Here is a 26,440-nt window from a genome sequence, read left to right as displayed (position 1 = left end):
CAACACGAGGAGGCTACAGAAAAATGGCGGCCCCGCGCGCTGCGGCAGGAAAGGGGGTCCCCCCTCCAATACTGACTGACGATCGATCGCACAACAGCCGTCCACACCTTCGGGACCCGCTTAGCGGCCTGCATGAACAGCCAGGCACCCCACACATACAAACACCCCCCCGAGGGGGGAGGGTTAGAGGATGGGGGGAGAGGGACACCACAGGTGGGGGGTGCACAGGGGAACAGAGGGGAACCCAGAAAAATGGGGGTCCGACCGTCCCAGCGAGGGGCCTGCGTCCACCCCAGAGCCAGCCATGAGGAAAAGGGGGGGAACATTTACTCACCATACCGGAACAGTGCGGGCGCCACTCCAGACAAAACCCCTCGCCGCTCAGTGGGGGATGTCGGCTAAAAGGAACACTGTGACTCGGTCGCAGACCGGTCGTATGCGACCTGGCGGGACGTTTAACCTGCGGGCCAGTCCCCGTCCAGTGGGACTATGTCGCGGCCGACCCAGCGCGGAGCTAGGGCCTGCACGTGCTCGTAGGCCGGCTGGGGTGACCACTGGATATCAGCATCCAGCCCGTCGTCCAGATCCGGCATAATTGCTTGTAAATCTCACAGGAACAAACCGGAGAAAAAAAGCTAGCTAAAAAAAAAAAAGAATTATCCAAAAAAGCTTGCCAGGACCAGAGATCCCAGCAAGGTCCTTACTCCTGACTAGGCAGAAAAAAATGATATCCTATAGCAGGGAGAGAGAGGGTATACCCCCTGGGACTGCCCATAGGTGTAGACAGAACTTTTTTTCTGCCTAGTGTCCTACTCCTGTAGGGGGCAGTAATACCCTACGGACATCAAGATATGGAATCTGCGTCTGTCAATGAGCGACAGAGAAATAACGTATATAATGTATATAGTGTAGTGTGTATATACGGTGTGTAGATATAACATACAGTATATGCTGTATATAGTGTAGTGTGTATATACGGTGTGTAGATATAACATATATGATGTATACAGTGTAGTGTGTATATACAGGGTGTAGATATAACATATATGATGTATATAGTGCAGTGTGTACATTCGGTGTGTAGATATAACATATATGTAGTGTGTATATATACAGTGTGTAGATATAACATATATGATGTATATAGTGTAGTGTGTATATACGGTGTGTAGATATAACATATATGATGTATATAGTGCAGTGTGTATATATACGGTGTGTAGATATAACATATATGATGTATATAGTGTAGTGTGTATATATACGGGGTGTAGATATAACATGCATGATGTATATAGTGCAGTCACCTCTCTTCTCCAGATCTTCTCTCCCATTGTTGATGTATTTCTTCAGCCATTCTATACAGATATTCTCCAGATAATTCTTCTTTCTCTCCCCCCACATCTCCTCTGGACTGTTCCATGTCTGTGTGGAGATCTGAGCCTCATTCATGGTTGGGATATAGATCCATCTCTGTGTGTCCAGATACATGAAATCTCTCCCATCATATCCATGCTGATCATACCCCACAGTGGTGCCGTCATCTCTCAGCTGACAGCCGTACATCCACTGGTAAATATGGATCCCTGCAGAGAGAAGAGGAAGATGTGACCCAGGATCAGAGGTGTCATGTGTGTAATATGTGATGATGTAGGAGGTGATGGTATATGGAGGAGATATGTATAGGGATAGATGTGTGTATACAGAGTGTACATATACAGCACAGCTCTCCTTATAACGACACGGCCAGTACTACAGATATATATCCTCCACTATGGCAGACAACTCCGATACACAGGGCCGGTGCTTCCACTAGGCAAACTAGGCAGCCGCCTAGGGCGCATTGCCACTTAGGGGCGCAGCCACGAGTCAGCAATCTCTCTCCATCATGAATGATCCTTGGGAGCTGAGAGGAGGTGCGGCAGTGGGGAAGAAGGGACAGAGGAAGATGCCAGGTGTCTGGGGAAATGGCGGGACTACCAGGCCCTGGATTTCCACCATTGTTGGGGGGGCCCCAAGAGGCAGGAAGGGAGCCCACCGGAGTGCTGCCTGCATAATGATCCTCTTCATCTGGAGCTGAGCGGCCTAAACCCTGGGCAGGACGTTATTCTCTACACTGAGCTGGTGGGCAGCTGTTCATTTCCCTGGGTCAGTATTAAGCAGGGAGCGGAGGAGAGCTGAACCTGAGCCGGAGCTCGGCACTGGAGGACGGCACCTTTACTGGAGCTGAAGCGACGAGGCACCGGAATGGTCTAAGGATGTTGATGATGGAGGTGCGGCGCTCTCTTGGTTGGAGCTGTGGTGAGCATTGTGGTCCAGGAGAAGAGCATCCTGGGAGAAGGATTTTAGCAGGATCACAGTGAAGGAGGGCCACTCTCTTCATACTACCCAGTGAGTGTCCCCAGAACAGGGGATCAGGGTCCCTGGGTGTGACATGGAGGATCCCTGGTGTGAAAGAGTATTGGGGTCACCAGATGTGCCATGGGGAATCGGAGTCATAAAGGTATGACATGGGGGATAGGGGTCACCAGTGTAACAGGGGTTCGGGGTCACCAGGTGTGCAATGAGGAATTGTGACCCCTTGGTATGCCATGGGGGATTGAGGTCCCCAGGTGTGAGATGAAGGAACATCATGGTCCCCAGGTGTGACATGGAGGAACATCAGGGTCCCCAGGTGTGATATGGAGGAACATCATGGTCCCCAGGTGTGACATGGAGGAACATCAGGGTCCCCAGGTGTGACATGGAAAAACATCAGGGTCTCCGGGTATGACATGGAGGAGCATCAGGGGCCCCTGGTGTGACAAAGAGGAACATTGGGGTCACTGGGTATGACAGCACGACATGGAGGAACACAGGGGTCCCTGGGTGTGGCATGGAGGAACATCGGGGTCAGTGGGTATGACAGTACGACGTGGAGGAATATTGGAAGAGAGAATGTGACATGGAAAAACATTAGGGTCCCTGGGTGTGACATAGGGGGACATCAGGGTCCCCGGGTGTGACATGGAGGAATATGGGGGTCACTGGGTATGAAGGAATTACATGGAGGAACCATCAGATCAGGGTCACTGAATATGACATAGAGGAGTTTTTAAACCCTTCCCTTTTTGTTTTATTTTTATTTTTTTTTTTGGGGGGGGGGGAGCGCGCAAGTAGCTGATCTCGCCTAGGGCGTAAAATAGTCTAGCACCGGCCCTGCCAATACACATCCTCAGTATGGAGGAAGAAGAAGATCGGATCCTAGTGACACCCCAGAATGTTCTACAGAGGGGTCACCGACTCATCCCACCTCTGAGGAGATGACACTCATCACTGATTGGCTGTCCGGACCCAACAAACATTTCTATTCACCAATCAGGTGTGACATCTTCAGATCATTATCTCATTGGCTGCTGTTTCCCTCCATTTTCTACCAGGCAATCACACACTGTGTAGATGACCCCTCCCTTAGTGATGGTGACACGGGATGTGTGGATTATGGAATAATTAGAATATCTTCCCTCATCATGGCTGCAGATTGTACAGAGATAATGTGACGGGAAATCCAGAAAGAGAACCGACATCTCCTCAACAATCACCTCCTGGTGTCACCTGAGAGACAATACACGGCCATTGTACACCTTCCTCATCCATCTTATACTATTCATACATAGACAGTCCCAATCACAGAATGCTTCCTGTAGAAGACTGACTACAAATATGTCTGTAATACCCCCCCCCCCCCCCCCCCACAGAACAGGAATGGGAGATTCCACATTATACATCTGCCGGGGGGAGCAGTCTATTATGTGTCATTTTGGGGGGTCCTCCATGTATAATACACACAGAGGAACTGACAGGGGACAGACATCCATACTTCTCTATGGAGGCCCCAGACAGGAAGTCAACTGTGCATGGAGGAAATCATTCCCCTCACTCTACAGTGGGTGTGTCCTGTGTTCACCTGGAATATTCATCTTCTGTAAACATGTGATTGGTTGTGTGAAGTACACACTGCTTCCATTTATTTCTTAACTTTCACTTTGCTTAGTGAATAACCTCAATTCAACCAAAAGTGTCACAAAAAGAAGCACCAAGAGGGGTCACACTATAATCACAATCAGAGGTCCCTGGGACCCTCAAAATGTGACATCCCAATTCCCTGGTATTGGAGGAAATGCATGTACCCTCCCACAATGCTCTGTGCATCCTATCCATAGGTCAGGTGAGAGGAGCGATGTGTATTCTCCAACTATGTCACATTAGAATTGTAATATGGATTTATCCCCGGCTTGTTCACACTTGTGTGACATGAAAGTCGCACCATATCCAGTGTGACTTTGCTGTACCACTTCCCTGCGACTTCAACTGTGAAGAATAATTCCTGTGTGACTTTAATGGATCAGTGTTTTTTTTTTTTCTGACCCTCACCTCTCCTCCCTGGTCATCCGTGCTACCTAAAAACTTTCCTCCCAAGCACATTCCATTTACACCTGAGTGTAGCAGAAATGCATGTTCCCGCTCCCATTATTGCATGTCTTTGAAGAGTAAACATGCGTCGCATGTTGGGCATCCCATTCATTTGAATTAATTGCCCGACATGCGTGACAAATGCCCCAAAGTAGCTCTAGAACATTGTCAGTCATGAAGTGTCACACATTTTTTTAATGTCACATTTTTGAGTTCGCATTTGTAGAGCATTTTGACGCACAGCGAAACACGCATCTGCTAACCGTGATTGGGGTGGCATTAACAATTAGGCAGCATTTACATCTGCATGTTACCCGCACAGAAAATGCATGCTTTACCACACATTTCAAAAATGTGCTGCAAATGTGTGTTACATTTGCGTTGCCATGAATTTAAAGCAATTGTGATGCGCGTTTCTGAAATGTGTGCAAAGTGCATGTTTTTTGTGTGGGTTGCCATGCATTTGGAAACGGACAGATGTGAATGCAGCCTAAATGGTAAAACAAGCATGACACACATTGCCGCACATTTTTTAAATGCAAGGCAAAGCATGATTTTTCTTGCAAGTTGTCGTGTGTTTGGAAAAGATGTCGATGTGAATAAATGGTAATGCAAGTTGCCACAAGTTTTTGAGACACACAACAAAGTTCACGTTTTCTGCCTGGGTTGTCATGTGTTTGGAAATGCGCAGATGCGAATAGAGCCTTAATGGTACCGAAAGCGTGGCGCACATTGTTGCACATTTTCTAAATGCATGACAAAGCGTACATTTTCTTGTGGGTTGCCATGCATTTGGAAACGCGCAGATGAAAACACAGTCCAAAATGGTAACACAGACATGATGCACATTGCCGAGTGTTATGTAAATGTGCAGCAAAGCGTACATTTTGGAAATGCGTAGAAACAAATGGTAATGCAGTTGTGATGTGCGTTGTGGCACGTTTGCAAAATACATGGCAAAGCATACGTTTTCCTGAGGGTTGCCGTGCGCTCATAAAGGCACAGATGCGAACAAATGGTAATGCAGAAATGGCGTGTTTTGGAAATGAACAGCAAAACGCACATTTTCTCTGCAGGTTACCGCGCTTTTGGAAACGTGCAGATGAAAACGCAGCCTAAATGGTAATGTAAGCTTGAGGTACATTTCCGCATGTTTTTGATATGCACAGCAAAGCGTGCATTTTCCATGATGCTCATTGCTGCACTCGGAAACGCACAGATGCAAACGCAGCCTAAATGGCAACATAAGCGCAACATGTGTTTCCAAATGTTTTAGAAATGCAAAGCACGTGTTTTCTCTGTGAGTTGCCCCACTTTCAGAAGCGAGCAGATGCAAGCTCATGCATTTAGAAAATGTCTAGCATTTTAGACTGCGTTTGCATCTGCGTATTTCTGAATGTGCGGCACCCCATACAGAAAACGTGGATTGCAATTTAGGTTGTGTTCGCAGCTGCATGTTTCTTAATTGTGTGTCGTGAGTTTATTGTGTGGGTTGCCATGCGTCTGGAAACACTCAGATGTGAACACAGCCTAAATGGCAAAGCAATGTCTGCTTGCCGTGCGTTTCTTAAAAATTAGGCAAAGTGCACGTGTTCTGTGCAGGTTGCTGCACGTTCAGAAATGCGCAGATGTGAATTCAGGCTAATTGTTAATGACACCCCAATCGTGGTTAGCAGACGCATGTTCTGCTGTCACTGTGTAACAAAATGTGCTACAAACGATCCTAAATGTGTGACACTTCACAACCAAAATGGTTCTTGAGCTACTTTGGGGTGTTTATTCTGTGTAGGGCTGCCTATTAATACAGCAAGGATGACCAGGGAGGAGAGGTGAGGGTTAACAAAAAAGATCCTTCAAAGTGCCATTCTTATCTATACTGATGCGACTTCTGTGAGATAACATCTCACATAAAGTCTATGGGGCCAAGTCACATTGAAAGTCGTACAAAAGTAGTGCAGGAACAATTTTTTTGTTACTGCGACTTGAGTTGTGGCAATTAAGATCCACTGACTGAAATACATGGGATGCGACTTGTCATGCAACTTTGAAGTCCCAAGTCGCATTACGAATTTCATCGATGTGAACCAGGACTTAGAGTGTGTGGCCCCCTGAGAGCCAGGCTGAAAGGCTGTGATATGTACTGGCACCTCATCATACCTTCATCTAATTAACTCCTTTATGACCGCCAGCTGCAGATGTACTACGGCAGGCAGCCGCTCCTGGGCGAATCGCTGTACATGTACGGCGCTCGCTCCAGGGGCTCTGGGGCGCGCCTCCGGTCCCCGCGATGGTCTGATTTGGTACAGAACCGATCAGTCATCAGGTCCAGGCCAATGATTTTTGGCCTGGACCAAATAGATATCTATTTTCATTTCAGCTAGAGTGTTTAAATCCACTCTTCCCCCTTTTTTTCTTTTTAAATATCTTTTTATTCAATTTTACAAACCAACAAATCATACAAAAAAATAGAAAACAATCACAATATCAAAGTCCATTATTCTATAATAGAAGAAAAGAAAAAAAAGAAAGAGAAAAAGAGAGAAAAAAAGAATATATAGAGTCTAATTTCTCAACATCCTAGCATAGGCTGGTCCATCTAAGTGATAGTATTAGCAGGTCACCCTTATATATATGGACATAGAGCCTAGATGTGAAAAAAAATATAGATTAATTTGAAGGAAAAAGTGATAACAGTTAGGGCTCTTTCACACGGTCCTCTACCGTAGGCGGATCCGTGCTGCTCAGTGGGGATCGATCCGCGATCCCCGCTGAGCCGGCGGATGACAGCTCCGTCTCAGCTTGCAGTGGGGAGAGTGAGGTGTCACAGCCCCCGCTGCTCTCTATGGGGAATTGGATGAGAGCGGACCGCCTGTCCGCTCTCATCCGATCCCCAGGACGGATGGAAAATAGGGTTTCCATCCGTCCGGATTTCACGAACAGGATCGGATGAGGATGGCAGCGGGTGTCAGCGGACATGTCACCGCTGACATCCGCTGCTCCATAGGGCTGAATGGGGCATCCGATCAGATCCGCCTAAAAAACTGACAGGCGGATCTGATCGGAGCGCCCGTGTGAAAGAGCCCTAACAGTAATCAGACCTAAAAAACATCTATTTTTAATCTACCCAAAGTTTGTGCTACTTCCGCCTTTAAGTACCAATCCGTATGTCTGAAGGGCTTCATAAAATGTTGAATGTCCTCGTCCGTAAGTTCCTGCTCTATAAAGAATTTCCATTTGTCAAAGAACTTTTTGGTAAAGATATGGTGTTGTAGGACTGTGTCCATACGTTCTTTGTACATGAACGTCCTGAGCTCTGTCTTAAGGGCAGATAAGGTAGGAGGGTTAGGTTGGATCCATGATTTTAAGATAGTTATTTTGGCCGCCAAGAAGCATAAATGTGACCACAGGGGGACCGTGGCCAATGGGCTCAAATGATCTATGGTGTTCGGGTGGTTAATTACAAATAGCATAAGATGCGGGGACTTCCGTAAATGGGTATTCATTACTGTATTGGCATAGTGGACCACCTTGTCCCAAAATGGAATCACTCTGGGACAGGACCAAAATCTATGGGCCAATGTAGGCCTTGTTGACATACATAGGGGGCATACTGCTCTAGTTTTGTTGTCCCTAGTAAAAAAAGCTGGGATATAGGCTTTGTGTATAAATTTAAATTGGGTCTCTCTCCATATATCATTCACGGTAAGTGTCCTGATAAGCCTATTGCCCTGGAGAATTTGATGTGAGAATTCTGGTCCAGGAAAGTCTTTATGCCACTTTTCAAAAGACATATCTGCAGAAAGAGGAGACAGCTCATCTTGTAATGTTTTGAAAATGATTGATATTGAGTAAGACCGTTTTTGCAATAAGGTGTCGATCACTGTATGTTGAAAGCCTTCTGACAGACTTGATGCACAAGAAGAGATATATGAAATTGCTTGATAATAGGCCAGGAAATGTGATTTAGGGAGATCATATTCTGCAGCAAGAGCCGGGAAAGATTTAGGTTTGAGTCTCGAGGTCCCATCTTCTGTTTGAATTAGAGAATAAGCTTTCACCAAGCCTTTAGTTTTCCACAATTCAAAAGCTGATTGGTCCCTTGCCTGAGGAAACATTGGGTTCCCCACCAACGGAAGATATTTTGAGATACCAGGTGATAGATGTAGTTTCTTATAAATTTCTCTCCAGGCTATAAAGGTATCTCTTAACAAAGCATGTTGTATACTTTTCGGTAATGATGAAAATTTGCTATGCAGGATACCCGCCAGGCTGAAGGGGTAAGCTATTTGTTCCTCCAGGGCATTGTTAGTATAACGATTTCCTTCCGCAAGCCAGTCTAACCCATATCTCATCAAACATACAAGGTTATACAGTCTAACGTCTGGAAGACCAGCCCCCCCCCCCCCCCTGTGTTCTTTGGGAGATGCAACCTAGCCAGCGAAATTCGCGAGTGTTTTCCCTGCCAAATAAATTTTGAAAAAGCCATGTTCAAAAGTTGAACGTCTTTATGCTTCAGTAATAGGGGTATAGTTTGTAACTGATATAATAGGCGTGGGAAACTAATCAGCATCTCCCGAAAAATGACAGGGGTAATTTCTGCCACATATGCAGTTCTTTCCTAATCTTTTCAAACAGTGGAGTAAAATTTAACATATACAGAGAGGACACATCCCTACTAATTTTAATTCCTAAGTATGTAATATGTGACTGTGTTAGAGGGAAAGGGCAAGATGTATCCCAGTGAAGAATGGTAGATAAAGTAAGAGGAAGAACCTCACTTTTATCATAGTTTACTTTAAAGCCTGTCAGTTTTTCAAAATCATTTAAAATATGTTGTATGGTTTTTAAATCGGCCCGAGGATTAGATGCAAAAAGCAACGCAAGGATACAGCGGGTAATACAATATTACATTATACCAGCAGTCACCCACGATCACTAGTGCACAGTATTCCCTACTCCCAATATTTGAGAGTGCGGCGCAATTGTGCACTAGATTCTGACTACAAGAAAGAAGCCAAGGATTTGCAACACAGACTTTTAGCCCGAGGATACAGTAGAAAACTTTTGAAAAAAGCCTACAACAGGGCCAATCTTCAACCTCGTGAGAAATTCATTTTTGGGTCTCGGCAAAAAATCCCTATGAACACCACTAAATTAATTACCAAATTTAATTCCCAGCATCAAATGGTATGAAATATCTTAGCCAACAATTGGCATTTCTTGGCGGATGATGCCACAATTTCAAAATACATCAAACCATACCCCGAAGTGGTTTATCGCAAAACAGCCTCTCTTAGAGATAAACTTGTACATAGTCACCATAAACCTTTAGATGGTGAGGAAGCCCTGGGAGCGGTGGGAGGCCTAGGTACATAAAGATGTGGACAATGCCCTGAATGCCCTTGGGTAAGAGAGGGTTACCTATTCCCCTTACCCCGTGGAGGCATATTTAAACCCTGGTTCCGCGCCACTTGCCTCACAGAGGGTGTGGTATATCTGGCCACATGCCTCTGTGGGGCCTTTTACATAGGCAAAACGATAAGACCGTTTGCCCGACGGATTCATGACCACCTCTACTATATCGATACTGGCCTTATGTATACACCAATATGTAAACATGTAGGTTTACATCATAATTTTGACCCATACACTATTCAATTTATAGCATTGGAAGCTGTCAAAAAGAACCCACGAGGGGGCAACTTTGACAATGCCATCCTTAAAGCAGAGGTTAAATGGATATACAAGTTACAGGCCACCAAGTCGCCAGGCCTAAACACAGCCTTATCTTTTAAACCGTTTTTGGAATAAGACCTGGATACAGGAATTATTCATTCTCTTCATTTGAGGGTCCCTGTTTATAATTAATCATTGACTCTTTATGTGGTTTCCTATTTCCATCTTGATATATACTCCCATTATGATTCACACAATGGGATTGAATGGCAGTATAATATATATCTACGTATACTGACACTTGGGTTCTGTGTGAGCCACTTTGAGCATAAGCCCTCTATGCTATGTGGCATAATCTCTGTGCCTTTCTTTTAAAATGCTTATAAGACCTAACAATGACATTATATATCTCTATTTGTATTAAACTATAATTGGTTATTATATTATACCAATGTACATGTATGTAATTAAAAAATATTTTCTCTTTTTTCAAAAGTGCAATTTATGTCTGTTCCTGTGAGGACAGTTGGCTGTCTGTTTGGATCCACTGGGCTGTGACACGATCTTTCCCCTTTTAATTTGACAGGGATTCGGGCGCCAAGCCGGGGTTGGTGAGTTGAGGATGGCGTGTCATCCCTTTCTCCTCCCATGTATTCCCCGAGTCTGCCCCTTTTCGGGCGGATGTGCAGCGTTCCGTCTCGCTCGCCCCGCCTCTTCTTTTTGGCGCCGGCGCGGGACGGGATCGCAAAATGGCGCCCGCACCGGAAGTGGTTAGTTGGAGGTCAGTGAGGACCTCGTCACTTTCGGTGGGACCGGATATTTAACTTCAAACACAGCGAGGTACAAACAGGCCACGACTAATGTGGCGCTGCCGAATGTACCGCTATCGATGTCACCATAACTTATATGTAAGTATCTCCCTTAATGATCTATCGGTTCTATGGCTTGCTGGGATACTCTCTTCATGCACTCTACTTTTGGCTCCAGACTACTATTCGGCTGCATCTATTTTCTCTTATGATGTTGGGTATTCCTCCTACTACTCTTACTGGCTTTATTCTTTTGGTGCCTGTTCGTGTACCTAGGTGCATACATACTCTCTAGATTCATCATTACACTATTTTCTCCACACTCTCCTTCCTATATATATTCTTTATGCACGGTTAACAAAACATTATGTATATCTTTGGCAATATGGTGATATGGGTCGCCCTTTCTAATTACACATCTCTTAAATCGCAAATGCACTGCTGGATATTCAAATTATATTATACTCTTATCCTTTACTTGGGTTTTGACTCCAACACTATGGTTGACAGTCATCATATATGGCCTATCCTTTTTCTGTTCTGAGTATATCCAGGTCCATATTACCGTTGGGTTATACTCTATTCCGCATTTTCTCCCTTCACCTGGCTATAAGGGAGACAATAATTTCTTTATTATTGTTGATTTTATAGATGACAAATTTCTGTGGTCCGGTGTTGCCCGGTCCGGTTCCTGTCACTTAGGGAGGACGTGTCTAGCTGGACTTTCGTCCAGGAGTAGTACTCCACTGTTGGATACACAGCAATTGCCTTTAAGGACATACACTTATCATGCCCCGGATACAATAATTGGTGAGCTAAAACCAAATATTCTCTATGTGTATATAGCTTTTGAGTATGTTGTAAGACTGATAACATGTTGTTTATATACTTAGAACCTGTTTTGAGGTCACCAGCCTTTAAATGTCCTAGAAGAAGCCTGTTGGCGAAACATGTCGGACATACGTGACCCCATCTCTACAAGAAACGGTTCTTTTTGCTGTTATATTGTATATCTCATGCATTGATACTGCACATCACTTTTTGTGATTTGATTTTATTATGAAATTGTAACAATAAACTTTTGTATTTTATTCATCCATTGTTTGTTACTATTGTTTATCTACAAATACACCAAGCAAACCTCACCTTTAAAATCCCACCCTTCTGGGGTGTTCCCAATATATTGCATGGGCTCATTGGGGCTTATACAGAGTCCTTAGCTTTTGGTGACACCCAACCCTCTTTTTACTGCGTAAAAAGCAACATATCGTCGGCAAATAATGCCGTTTGTATTTCTTCATTCCCTATTCGGATACCCTGCATAGGGGCCTGTTCCAGAAAAAATCTGGATAGGGGTTCCAAGGCAAGGTTAAAAAGGATTGGGGAAAGCGGGCATCCCTGCCTCGTACCCTTATGTAAAGGGTATTGAGGCAGACATCCCCGCCGAAGACACGATTTTCATTGTAGGTCTAGTGTACATTGCTCGGAAATAGCTTAAAGCACGTCCCGTAAAGCCCAATCTCCCCAAACTCTGAAATAGCCACTCCAGATTGATGTTATCAAAGGCCTTTTCTGCATCGAGAGAGACCATGGCCATAGATTTCAGCGAGCTTGCTTTCGCATGTTCCAAGACCGCTATGATCTTCCAAATGTTTAAGGTAGCTGAACGGCCTTTAACAAAACCTGATTGTGTCTTATGTATGAGAGACGGTAGTATCACGGCTAGTCTATTGGCTATCAACCTAGCCAATATCTTTGCATCAATGTTCAATAACGCAATTGGACGATACGAGCCAGGCTGTAAAGTATCTTTGCCCTTTTTGGGGATGAGTTTAATATATGATTCCTATCCTGTTGGAAGATAGGTACCTTTTGTCCATAATTCATTGAACAGTGATGTAAGATAAGGTAACAAACTATCTACCATTCCCTTATAAAATTTGTTCGTATAACCGTCAGTGTCCCGGAGCTTTTTCATTTACTGAGGTTTTGATTATATTATTTATCTCATCTCTGGATATCGGTGCATTAATCATATCTATTTGGGCCTCTGAAAGGGAGGGAAGATTTATGTTGTTTAATAATTTCACCGCCGCTTCTGAATCTATAAAGTCCTTAGCGTATAATTCTGTATAATATTTTTCCAAAATGGCCGTAATAGCTACAGGGGAGTGAGTAACCTTTCCTTGCTGGTCGCAAAGAGATGTCATTTGTGTCGGAATATGTGCCCCCTTTATCAATCTCGACATTAATTTGCTAGGTTTGTTATCATACCGATGAATTTTGGCCTCTGTATGTGAGCGCTTCATTTATTCCACCCTTTCGGCCCAGAGATCGAAGTTTTTTTAGCATTATGCCACAGATTAATATTTTCTAGGGTGTTGGACTGTGTCATGTTCTGTTGGGAAGTTCGTAATTGCTTGCTAAGTTGTGTATTTATAGCCGTTAGAATCTTTTTATATCTTGTGGTATATGATATTATGTTGCCCCGTAAGACCGTTTTACCCGCCTCCCATAGTAGAACGGGATCCATGCTCTCCTCCCTGTTATATGACAGATATTCGGCCCACGAAGTTTGTAAAAAGCAAACAAACTCCTCGTTATCCGCCAGGTAATTTGGGAATCTCCACATTCTAGGTAGATTTTGGTTATATGTTAAAGTTAACGATAGTGATATGGGAGCATGGTCAGATATTACTATATCATGTATGTTTGATGAGGTTATAAATGGGACCATATTTTGTGTACAGAACAAGTAGTCCAATCGAGCCAGGGAATTATGGGGGTATGAAAAAAAAGTATACTCTTTCTCAATAGGGTGGCTAATGCGCCAATAGTCAATTAGCTTCAAAGAGTCTATCATATCAGAGAGAGCCGTAGTACGTTCGCTAGTAGGGTGAGCTGGAGGAGTATGGAGAATGGACCCCGTTTTGCGATCTTCTCGCAGACACATACCTGAGTTAAAGTCTCCTCCTACTATATGATATGTAGCTTGATCCTGGCATAGCCAAGATACTGTCTCCTCAAAAACGTCTTGGTGGGCGAGTTGGGTGCATAAATATTTGAGATTTGAAGGGAATGTTCGGGTAGTTGGATAACCACCGACACCTTCCTGCCCAATGTGTCTGTATGTACGGAGTGTGTAGTGCAGGACAAGGTCTTACTTATTAGGATTAATGTGCCTGCCTTACGGCGAGCCGCAGGAGAGCCTACCACTTCCCCCACCCATTGCTTTTTCATGTAATGAAATGTATCTGCCCCTAGGTGCGTTTCTTGCAAGAGCGCTATATCGAATTTTAGTCATTTTAAATGTCTAAGGATGCGCATCCTTTTGTTTGGGGAGCGCAAACCCTTCACATTCCAAGAAATAATATTTAATAAAGCCATAATATTTGACAGTGTAGTTCAATGTTGTAAGTCATATGAGGATTAAGCTGTAAGTAACCTGACCGAGCATCTACCATCGTTCTCAGATATTGGCTATGCGATGTGAGAAATGTCGAGTAAAAGTACAAAAGAGAGAAACAAAGACACAGTAAAAAGAAAAAAATGAGAGAAAAAAAAACAGGACAGGAGGTCCCTTAGAAAGGGAACTCCTGAACATTAAAAAAAATTTCTGACTTCACCTTTTTCTACATGTGAAGGGGTGCGAACTCTAACGGCTCCTAGCCCATAAGATCAAACAGTGAAAGTGTCATCCCATTTGGGGGGAATATAACTTATCACACAGTGAAAGTGTCATCCACATTAGGAGGGAAAAAAAAAAAAAAACATATTATAAATTATCAAACATTAATAGTATCATCCATATTCAGGGTAAATATATTTAGCAATCATTAACCAAGATAACCTCCTATGCATACTCAGCATTGAGCAACTATTAATTTGGATTAGTTGGAATAGAACAAAGGCTTTTTGCCTTTAAATCCATCTTAATGGCATTGGTATTGATAGGCGGCCATTGCTCTCCTCCTTGCTTGTTAGCGTGTATTTTTTACGCCAGTTTTGGCCTTTTTGTTAATTTCTTTGGAAAGATCAATCTGGGCTTTCCTGGATAGAGCTGCCTTTCTGACTGAGTGTGAGCTTTCTTCCACGGGTATATTTATATTGATAGAGGGAAGGTATTTCTCCGCCTTCTGCTGGATTTTTAAAAGACAAGCGTTCGCCCTTTGATGAGGTGAGGTACAGTATCGCGGGATAAGCCAGAGTAAATTTTATCTTATGGTGATACAGGGTTGTGCATATGATAGAAAAAGCTTTACGCTTCTTTGAAACTTCCGCTGAATAATCTGCAAAGATTAGTAAGGAATGGCTTTCAATCTGCAGTTTATGCTGTTGCTTGAATTGCTGAAAAAAATGGATTTTTGTAAAATCTTACCGTAAAATCCTTTTCTCTTAGCTCATTGACAGACGTAGTCCTCAGTGATTCAGCACCTTCGGGTTATGTTGCCTCCACAGGAGCAGGACTAGACAGGAAATAAAAATGCTCTGGCCACACCCTAGGGGCAGTCCCAGAGGGTATATCCTCTCTCTCTCTGCCTCAGCAAATCAGTTATGTCATAAAAGCAGTGTTTAGAGAATTTAACCCAACCCAACTCAAAAAACAGAGGGGCGGGTACTACGTCTGTCAATGAGCTAAGAGAAAAGGATTTTACGGTAAGATTTTACAAAAATCCATTTTTCTCTCTCGCTCATTGACAGACGTAGTCCTCGGTGATTCAGCACCTTCGGGAAGTCCCAGAGCAGTATCACCAATGAGGGGTGGGAAAATGGAAATCAAATCCAAATCTAGAAGGCCCAACCGGTGCCAACTAGAAGTTTACAATGCTCATCCTTAATGATGAGACTCAACAAAAACATTTTTCAACAGAAAAAAACCCTCGAGATAGACCACCGGTCTCCTCAAATTGCGGCCTGCAAAACCTTGCGGCCAAATGAGGCATCCGCCGATGCCATCACATCAATTTTATAAAATTTTGTAAAGGTATGTACCGACGACCAGGTGGCCGCCTTACATACCTGGACCACTGACGCCTGATGGCGAAAGGCCCAGGAAGTACTGAGCGCTCGAGTGGAGTGCGCCCTAACAGGGAACGGAGGACTCTGACCCTTAATAGAATAAGCCTGTACCACCGTCTGTCTAATCCATTTGGCAATGGTCGCGGCAGATGCAGGCAACCCCTTTCTGGGGCCATCCGTGATTACAAAAAGTGAATCCGTCTTACGGAATGATTCCGTAGCTTTCAGGTATACCCTGATTGCCCGAACCACATCCAAGGAATGCTACGCATGTTCCCGATGATGATTGGGCTGAGGACACAAGGAAGGTAGTACAATATCTTCATTCAGATGAAAATCTGAAACCACCTTAGGAAGAAAGGATGGCTTAGGATGAAGTACTACCTTATCCCTATGAATCACTAGGTATGGGGACTGGCATGATAATGCAGCCAGTTCTGACACCCTGCGAGCAGAAGTGATAGCCACCAAGAAGGCCACCTTCTGGGATAAAGTAAGCAAGGGAATCTCCCTGATGTTTTCAAAGGGAGGTTTCTGTAGAACCGACAAAACTAAATTAAGATCCCAGGGCGGTAAGGGCACGCGGACTGGTGGAGCCAGGTGCCGCACCCCCTGGATGAAATTCCGCACCAAGGACTTGGTAGCTAAAGGTTTCTGAAAGAAGATTGCTAATGCTGAAACTTGACCCTTGATGGTGCTCAAGGCTAGTTTCTGCTCAACCCCTTTTTGCAAAAAGGCCAATATTCGAGTCACCGAATAGGTACGTGGGAGGAAATCCTAAAGATTCGCACCACGCAATATACGTCTTTCATGTGTGATAATAGACCTTGCTGGAAGTCGCTTTCCTTGCTTTAATAAGGGTAGGAATGACTGAAGCTGACAACCCTCTGTCCTTCAGTACTTGGGTCTCAATGGCCAGGCCATTAAAACCAGCGACTGTAAAGCACGATGGTAAATTGGTCCTTGAGACCACAGACATTCCCTGAGACGAAGTTCCCACGGAACGTCTGCGACTAGCATGTCCAAGTCGGCCAGGCCGGCTTGACGAGGCCAGCCTAGAATTTCTAGGACCACTGGTGCTGACTGGATCTGAACCAGGCGTCCTTAGAGCTATCTGGCCCTGACCATCCGAGAAAGTCTGGTCGTTTTCTGTTCCCACACATTTATCAGATACCTGATTCCTATCAGGAAGGGTGATCTTTTCTGATTGAACCTCAGGGACCGAAGTCACCCGACTAGAGGCTTCTTGGTCTGTCTGGTCAACCAGATCCAATTCCTGTGGGGAATAGAGACTAATCTTAGGAAAAGGTAAAGGAAAAGATCTATTCAGGGAACGGTGACTACCGCTCCCTGTAGTACTTAAATGTTGGAAGGGAAGAATCGCACCGGTAGTAGTAGTCGATGCTCGATCTAATGTCCTGAATACCGGTGAAAACGTCCCCCCACCCTCAACCCGGGTGGGGGCGCACCTTCAGGCTGTGTAATCCTTAGCTTCGGGTTTGGCTGAGTCGGTCCTCTGTTTGTCCGACCAGCCTTTCTTGAACCCTCCTGGAGGAGTCTTGCCTTTCCCGATTGTTCCAGCCGGGCGTACGAACCCTTTATAGGCGGTAAAGAAAGGTCCTCGCTTGTTGCGAGGTCCCTTAGCTTTAGCAGCCTGTGGCAAGAAAGTGCTCTTGCCCCCAGTGGCATCCTTAATAATTTCATCTAGGGTGGCCCCAAATAGACGATTCCCCTGAAAGGGGAGATTCGTCAAGGTCTTTTTGGAACCTAGGTCAGCTGACCAGCATTTTAACCATAGCACACGTCTGAGGATTACCGCTGACATAGATGCATGCCCTAATAGGGGAGTAGTGTCCAAGGCTGCGTCACAGATAAACTGTAGCCCTTGTATAATCTGTTCCATCAAATCAGATGTTTCCTGGGGAATATCTTTTCCCCTAAGGTCTTGGCGTACCAATCTCGCCCATTCCGTAAGTGTCTGGGAAACTAGACCAATAACAATTACTGGTCTAAATGCTTACCCTATCAGAGAGAAGATAGTGCGGGACTCTGCTTCCATCTTCCGATCCACTGGATCCTTAAAGGACGAAGTGTCCTCCACTGGGATAACCGTGGCTTTATTCAGCCTGGAAATAGGTGGATCCACCACTGGTGGTACCGTCCATTTCTTAACGATGGATTCCTCAAATGGATAGCGTCTAGCAATACGCTTGGAAATCGTAAAGGTACGCTTAGAATGCTCCCATTCTCCTTTAATTTTATTACCAAAACACTTGGGTACAGGAAAAACCTTCACCGTTTTGATGGGGTTGTTAGTACCAAAGGGAATCTCTGTTTCAGTTGCCTCTGCCGGTAAAACCTCAAGTCTTAAGGTTTCCCGCACTGCCACAACTAGTGCGTCCACCAATGCTTCTTCCTGAATTATGGTGGGAGAAGGAACGTCCTCCTCACTGTCTGAGGGAGCTTTACCTGAGGTAACAGCCCTTGCAGAGGGACCTGCAGCTGCAGTGACCATCTCTGAATCTGAGTCAGAGGTGTCAGATAATATAGGGGTAGGCGGGGGTCGCTTCCTTGACCCCCGTCCCTGACAGGCTGCCTCCACCCGAGCCACCAAAGACTCCAAAACTGCTGTAAATGCATCCATACTCTGTGCACCGGCGGGTCCCGTGGCCCCCTCGAGGGAAACAGGTGGGGGAATTTGTGTGGCAGGGTCCATGATTATTCCAGTAACTTCCCGGATAATACAATTAAATAAAAAAAATTTTTTTTTTTTTTTTTTTTTTAAGACCCCCAGCGCCACAAAAGCCCCTTAGTGTTACCTGCTAGGGATCCCTATCGATCGAGAGAGAGAGAGATAGACCCCCAGGCTCACCACTTGATGCTCAGAGTTTAACTGCAACAGGTTACAGCGCTGTCTTCACAAACAGGAAGTCTTTTGGCTGGCTGCCCAGGAAGAAAGGAGGCGGCTCCACCCCTCTGCACGTCTTCCGGCGCCTCCCCTAGCTCCACGAGGTGTTTGGATCACCTCAAACATGGCCGCCCCCATGCTGGAGACACGAGGCTACGCCAAAATGGCGGCTCGTGCGATCCAGCAAAAAAAATGGCGGTGGCCTGTACCGAATAGCGGTGTGCTGCAGAGCACACAACACTTTCTCTGCATGGGGATTTGGCGTGGTTGGCGGTACCGGCCCTGGCGGACCGCATGGCCGTTCGGAAGGCCTGCTATAGCTGGAGATTTGACTAGGAAGGTAGTCTACATGTCCGTGGCTTCTGACTGGTAGGTACTTTATTATTATCACAGTAAGATTCCCAGACTGCCACTGATTACAATCTTTTTAACATGTATACAATTTGATTGTTAGCTCCCAAACCAACAAAACAATAAATAAATATGATACATCAGGCAGTGGGCTTGTACGGAGATAATAATAACGTAGAAGCATAGTAATATAGCAGTAATTATTGTACATCAGTACATTGGAGCCCACTGCCTACAAAAAGGTACAAAAATGGGGGGACGGTAAAAGAAGGGGGGAAAATGGGACTTTAAATGAAGTGTGAGGACATGCAGTTGGTAATAATTATTTAGAGAACATTGATAAAAAATAAAACAGGTTTATTATTAAATATAAACTTGTGTAACATTGCATCAATTGCATAGTACATGCATATAGTATTGGCAGATCATGGTACAGTACAGAGCATAATATCGAAAACACATGATGTAATAGACTTGTACATAAGTTCCTTGGTAGCTATGGGTACATATTGTAGAATCCAAATCGTAGTAGAGTAGATGCATCGATAAAAAGCTTGACGCGTTTCGTGGACATAACCACTTTATCAAGAGCAGGTGCATCATAATATATATATAAATATACAGCAGTAGAATCAGTATGCAAGACTGAGAGAACATCATGTAGCTTGGGTCAAGAGGGCAACATGTCCACACCGGGAGCTGAGGGAGTCCAACCAGCAGCCACATAGGGCACATCAAGAGGACATTCATAGAGAGGAAGTGTAGCCAAGATATTAACAAGGGGGCGGTTTCAAATTAGCAGTCACCAAAGTAATCTGTAGGGGTGAGTACAAAAATATGTATAAATATTCAAAAAATGGTGACATTTATAGTTGTGTGACTTAAAGAATGATAGGTAAAGAAGGTTTCTTACAAAAAGGTAGGATACCAAAACAGTGATGTAAGTGGCCTAAGCCAGAGAGGTATGGTGATAAGTATGGGGAAAAAGTGAACATAGAGAAGATAGGTATGGAGTACCATAGGAACCAATAGGCATTAACATAGAAAGAGTACCACTGCCAAGAGACCCAATAATGAGAGTGAGACCAGAAAAGCTAGTGAACAAAAAGGGGGGAGAGTGTCCAAATCAAGTACCCGAGTCAGTCATGGTTGAGCTCCCAGCGTCACGTCCACGCTTGCAGTGGGAAGGAAGTCGCCGCCTCCCGGACAAAGCATCATCCCGGAAGGCGGCGAACAATCCTCCCCATATAGGGGCGCGAGATGGAATCACGTGCCGAGCGCAGTGGCGTCAACAGACGTCACGCGTGCGGCAGTGATGGCGTGACGCCGATGCGCCGTGATAGGACCGCCCACATCGCCCGCGTCCAAACAGGGCGAAGGGGGAGGAGGGGGGCCGCCAGAGCGCATCGCAGCTCCCGGCATGGAACAATGCCTATCTGATAGGACCAAATTGTAGCAAAACAGAACATGTCACTGTACACATATTGATTGGACCAGCTGTAAAACCAATAGGGAACACAATGCAGGCAAACCGCCTGACATTACAACCAAACTGCAGCCACACACTTCCATCCCTAAATCATTAAACAAGGAATTGAACCGAGGTTCAGAGGGTGGGACTTTAAATGAGGCTCTACCTAATAGGGGCAAGATGCCTCCATCCCTATTCATGTTGAATATGAGGGGAATATCATAACAAAACAATAAATAAATATGATACATCAGGCAGTGGGCTTGTACGGAGATAATAATAACGTAGAAGCATAGTAATATAGCAGTAATTATTGTACATCAGTACATTGGAGCCCACTGCCTACAAAAAGGTACAAAAATGGGGGGACGGTAAAAGAAGGGGGGAAAATGGGACTTTAAATGAAGTGTGAGGACATGCAGTTGGTAATAATTATTTAGAGAACATTGATAAAAAATAAAACAGGTTTATTATTAAATATAAACTTGTGTAACATTGCATCAATTGCATAGTACATGCATATAGTATTGGCAGATCATGGTACAGTACAGAGCATAATATCGAAAACACATGATGTAATAGACTTGTACATAAGTTCCTTGGTAGCTATGGGTACATATTGTAGAATCCAAATCGTAGTAGAGTAGATGCATCGATAAAAAGCTTGACGCGTTTCGTGGACATAACCACTTTGTCAAGAGCAGGTGCATCATAATATATATATAAATATACAGCAGTAGAATCAGTATGCAAGACTGAGAGAACATCATGTAGCTTGGGTCAAGAGGGCAACATGTCCACACCGGGAGCTGAGGGAGTCCAACCAGCAGCCACATAGGGCACATCAAGAGGACATTCATAGAGAGGAAGTGTAGCCAAGATATTAACAAGGGGGCGGTTTCAAATTAGCAGTCACCAAAGTAATCTGTAGGGGTGAGTACAAAAATATGTATAAATATTCAAAAAATGGTGACATTTATAGTTGTGTGACTTAAAGAATGATAGGTAAAGAAGGTTTCTTACAAAAAGGTAGGATACCAAAACAGTGATGTAAGTGGCCTAAGCCAGAGAGGTATGGTGATAAGTATGGGGAAAAAGTGAACATAGAGAAGATAGGTATGGAGTACCATAGGAACCAATAGGCATTAACATAGAAAGAGTACCACTGCCAAGAGACCCAATAATGAGAGTGAGACCAGAAAAGCTAGTGAACAAAAAGGGGGGAGAGTGTCCAAATCAAGTACCCGAGTCAGTCATGGTTGAGCTCCCAGCGTCACGTCCACGCTTGCAGTGGGAAGGAAGTCGCCGCCTCCCGGACAAAGCATCATCCCGGAAGGCGGCGAACAATCCTCCCCATATAGGGGCGCGAGATGGAATCACGTGCCGAGCGCAGTGGCGTCAACAGACGTCACGCGTGCGGCAGTGATGGCGTGACGCCGATGCGCCGTGATAGGACCGCCCACATCGCCCGCGTCCAAACAGGGCGAAGGGGGAGGAGGGGGGCCGCCAGAGCGCATCGCAGCTCCCGGCATGGAACAATGCCTATCTGATAGGACCAAATTGTAGCAAAACAGAACATGTCACTGTACACATATTGATTGGACCAGCTGTAAAACCAATAGGGAATACAATGCAGGCAAACCGCCTGACATTACAACCAAACTGCAGCCACACACTTCCATCCCTAAATCATTAAACAAGGAATTGAACCGAGGTTCAGAGGGTGGGACTTTAAATGAGGCTCTACCTAATAGGGGCAAGATGCCTCCATCCCTATTCATGTTGAATATGAGGGGAATATCATAACAAAACAATAAATAAATATGATACATCAGGCAGTGGGCTTGTACGGAGATAATAATAACGTAGAAGCATAGTAATATAGCAGTAATTATTGTACATCAGTACATTGGAGCCCACTGCCTACAAAAAGGTACAAAAATGGGGGGACGGTAAAAGAAGGGGGGAAAATGGGACTTTAAATGAAGTGTGAGGACATGCAGTTGGTAATAATTATTTAGAGAACATTGATAAAAAATAAAACAGGTTTATTATTAAATATAAACTTGTGTAACATTGCATCAATTGCATAGTACATGCATATAGTATTGGCAGATCATGGTACAGTACAGAGCATAATATCGAAAACACATGATGTAATAGACTTGTACATAAGTTCCTTGGTAGCTATGGGTACATATTGTAGAATCCAAATCGTAGTAGAGTAGATGCATCGATAAAAAGCTTGACGCGTTTCGTGGACATAACCACTTTATCAAGAGCAGGTGCATCATAATATATATATAAATATACAGCAGTAGAATCAGTATGCAAGACTGAGAGAACATCATGTAGCTTGGGTCAAGAGGGCAACATGTCCACACCGGGAGCTGAGGGAGTCCAACCAGCAGCCACATAGGGCACATCAAGAGGACATTCATAGAGAGGAAGTGTAGCCAAGATATTAACAAGGGGGCGGTTTCAAATTAGCAGTCACCAAAGTAATCTGTAGGGGTGAGTACAAAAATATGTATAAATATTCAAAAAATGGTGACATTTATAGTTGTGTGACTTAAAGAATGATAGGTAAAGAAGGTTTCTTACAAAAAGGTAGGATACCAAAACAGTGATGTAAGTGGCCTAAGCCAGAGAGGTATGGTGATAAGTATGGGGAAAAAGTGAACATAGAGAAGATAGGTATGGAGTACCATAGGAACCAATAGGCATTAACATAGAAAGAGTACCACTGCCAAGAGACCCAATAATGAGAGTGAGACCAGAAAAGCTAGTGAACAAAAAGGGGGGAGAGTGTCCAAATCAAGTACCCGATTGGACATGTTGGACATGTTGCCCTCTTGACCCAAGCTACATGATGTTCTCTCAGTCTTGCATACTGATTCTACTGCTGTATATTTATATATATATTATGATGCACCTGCTCTTGATAAAGTGGTTATGTCCACGAAACGCGTCAAGCTTTTTATCGATGCATCTACTCTACTACGATTTGGATTCTACAATATGTACCCATAGCTACCAAGGAACTTATGTACAAGTCTATTACATCATGTGTTTTCGATATTATGCTCTGTACTGTACCATGATCTGCCAATACTATATGCATGTACTATGCAATTGATGCAATGTTACACAAGTTTATATTTAATAATAAACCTGTTTTATTTTTTATCAATGTTCTCTAAACAATTATTACCAACTGCATGTCCTCACACTTCATTTAAAGTCCCATTTTCCCCCCTTCTTTTACCGTCCCCCCATTTTTGTACCTTTTTGTAGGCAGTGGGCTCCAATGTACTGATGTACAATAATTACTGCTATATTACTATGCTTCTACGTTATTATTATCTCCGTACAAGCCCACTGCCTGATGTATCATATTTATTTATTGTTATGTTATGATATTCCCCTCATATTCAACATGAATAGGGATGGAGGCATCTTGCCCCTATTAGGTAGAGCCTCATTTAAAGTCCCACCCTCTGAACCTCGGTTCAATTCCTTGTTTAATGATTTAGGGATGGAAGTGTGTGGCTGCAGTTTGGTTGTAATGTCAGGCGGTTTGCCTGCATTGTATTCCCTATTGGTTTTACAGCTGGTCCAATCAATATGTGTACAGTGACATGTTCTGTTTTGCTACAATTTGGTCCTATCAGATAGGCATTGTTCCATGCCGGGAGCTGCGATGCGCTCTGGCGGCCCCCCTCCTCCCCCTTCGCCCTGTTTGGACGCGGGCGATGTGGGCGGTCCTATCACGGCGCATCGGCGTCACGCCATCACTGCCGCACGCGTGACGTCTGTTGACGCCACTGCGCTCGGCACGTGATTCCATCTCGCGCCCCTATATGGGGAGGATTGTTCGCCGCCTTCCGGGATGATGCTTTGTCCGGGAGGCGGCGACTTCCTTCCCACTGCAAGCGTGGACGTGACGCTGGGAGCTCAACCATGACTGACTCGGGTACTTGATTTGGACACTCTCCCCCCTTTTTGTTCACTAGCTTTTCTGGTCTCACTCTCATTATTGGGTCTCTTGGCAGTGGTACTCTTTCTATGTTAATGCCTATTGGTTCCTATGGTACTCCATACCTATCTTCTCTATGTTCACTTTTTCCCCATACTTATCACCATACCTCTCTGGCTTAGGCCACTTACATCACTGTTTTGGTATCCTACCTTTTTGTAAGAAACCTTCTTTACCTATCATTCTTTAAGTCACACAACTATAAATGTCACCATTTTTTGAATATTTATACATATTTTTGTACTCACCCCTACAGATTACTTTGGTGACTGCTAATTTGAAACCGCCCCCTTGTTAATATCTTGGCTACACTTCCTCTCTATGAATGTCCTCTTGATGTGCCCTATGTGGCTGCTGGTTGGACTCCCTCAGCTCCCGGTGTGGACATGTTGCCCTCTTGACCCAAGCTACATGATGTTCTCTCAGTCTTGCATACTGATTCTACTGCTGTATATTTATATATATATTATGATGCACCTGCTCTTGATAAAGTGGTTATGTCCACGAAACGCGTCAAGCTTTTTATCGATGCATCTACTCTACTACGATTTGGATTCTACAATATGTACCCATAGCTACCAAGGAACTTATGTACAAGTCTATTACATCATGTGTTTTCGATATTATGCTCTGTACTGTACCATGATCTGCCAATACTATATGCATGTACTATGCAATTGATGCAATGTTACACAAGTTTATATTTAATAATAAACCTGTTTTATTTTTTATCAATGTTCTCTAAATAATTATTACCAACTGCATGTCCTCACACTTCATTTAAAGTCCCATTTTTCCCCCCTTCTTTTACCGTCCCCCCATTTTTGTACCTTTTTGTAGGCAGTGGGCTCCAATGTACTGATGTACAATAATTACTGCTATATTACTATGCTTCTACGTTATTATTATCTCCGTACAAGCCCACTGCCTGATGTATCATATTTATTTATTGTTTTGTTATGATATTCCCCTCATATTCAACATGAATAGGGATGGAGGCATCTTGCCCCTATTAGGTAGAGCCTCATTTAAAGTCCCACCCTCTGAACCTCGGTTCAATTCCTTGTTTAATGATTTAGGGATGGAAGTGTGTGGCTGCAGTTTGGTTGTAATGTCAGGCGGTTTGCCTGCATTGTATTCCCTATTGGTTTTACAGCTGGTCCAATCAATATGTGTACAGTGACATGTTCTGTTTTGCTACAATTTGGTCCTATCAGATAGGCATTGTTCCATGCCGGGAGCTGCGATGCGCTCTGGCGGCCCCCCTCCTCCCCCTTCGCCCTGTTTGGACGCGGGCGATGTGGGCGGTCCTATCACGGCGCATCGGCGTCACGCCATCACTGCCGCACGCGTGACGTCTGTTGACGCCACTGCGCTCGGCACGTGATTCCATCTCGCGCCCCTATATGGGGAGGATTGTTCGCCGCCTTCCGGGATGATGCTTTGTCCGGGAGGCGGCGACTTCCTTCCCACTGCAAGCGTGGACGTGACGCTGGGAGCTCAACCATGACTGACTCGGGTACTTGATTTGGACACTCTCCCCCCTTTTTGTTCACTAGCTTTTCTGGTCTCACTCTCATTATTGGGTCTCTTGGCAGTGGTACTCTTTCTATGTTAATGCCTATTGGTTCCTATGGTACTCCATACCTATCTTCTCTATGTTCACTTTTTCCCCATACTTATCACCATACCTCTCTGGCTTAGGCCACTTACAT

The 26,440-nt window shown here is 44.4% G+C and overlaps 1 protein-coding gene across 1 annotated transcript in view; it reads right to left on the bottom strand.

Moving 5' to 3' along the window:
- LOC309559758 (class I histocompatibility antigen, F10 alpha chain-like) overlaps positions 1-26,440 on the bottom strand; it is a gene marked incomplete at its 3' end in the record, with an annotated part of 301,690 nt that overhangs the window by 185,952 nt on the left and 89,298 nt on the right. Inside the window, exon 3 of the mRNA XM_082263194.1 lies at positions 1,308-1,586. Within this exon, the coding sequence (XP_082119320.1) occupies positions 1,308-1,586 (279 nt within the window). The remainder of the gene's footprint in view (positions 1-1,307; positions 1,587-26,440) is intronic.

This window comes from Pelophylax lessonae (genome assembly GCF_965119305.1).
Source record: "Pelophylax lessonae genome assembly, chromosome: 7".
Taxonomy (NCBI): domain Eukaryota; kingdom Metazoa; phylum Chordata; class Amphibia; order Anura; family Ranidae; genus Pelophylax; species Pelophylax lessonae.
Note: the sequence above shows the minus strand (reverse complement) of the source record. Positions and strands in the feature narration are given on the sequence as shown.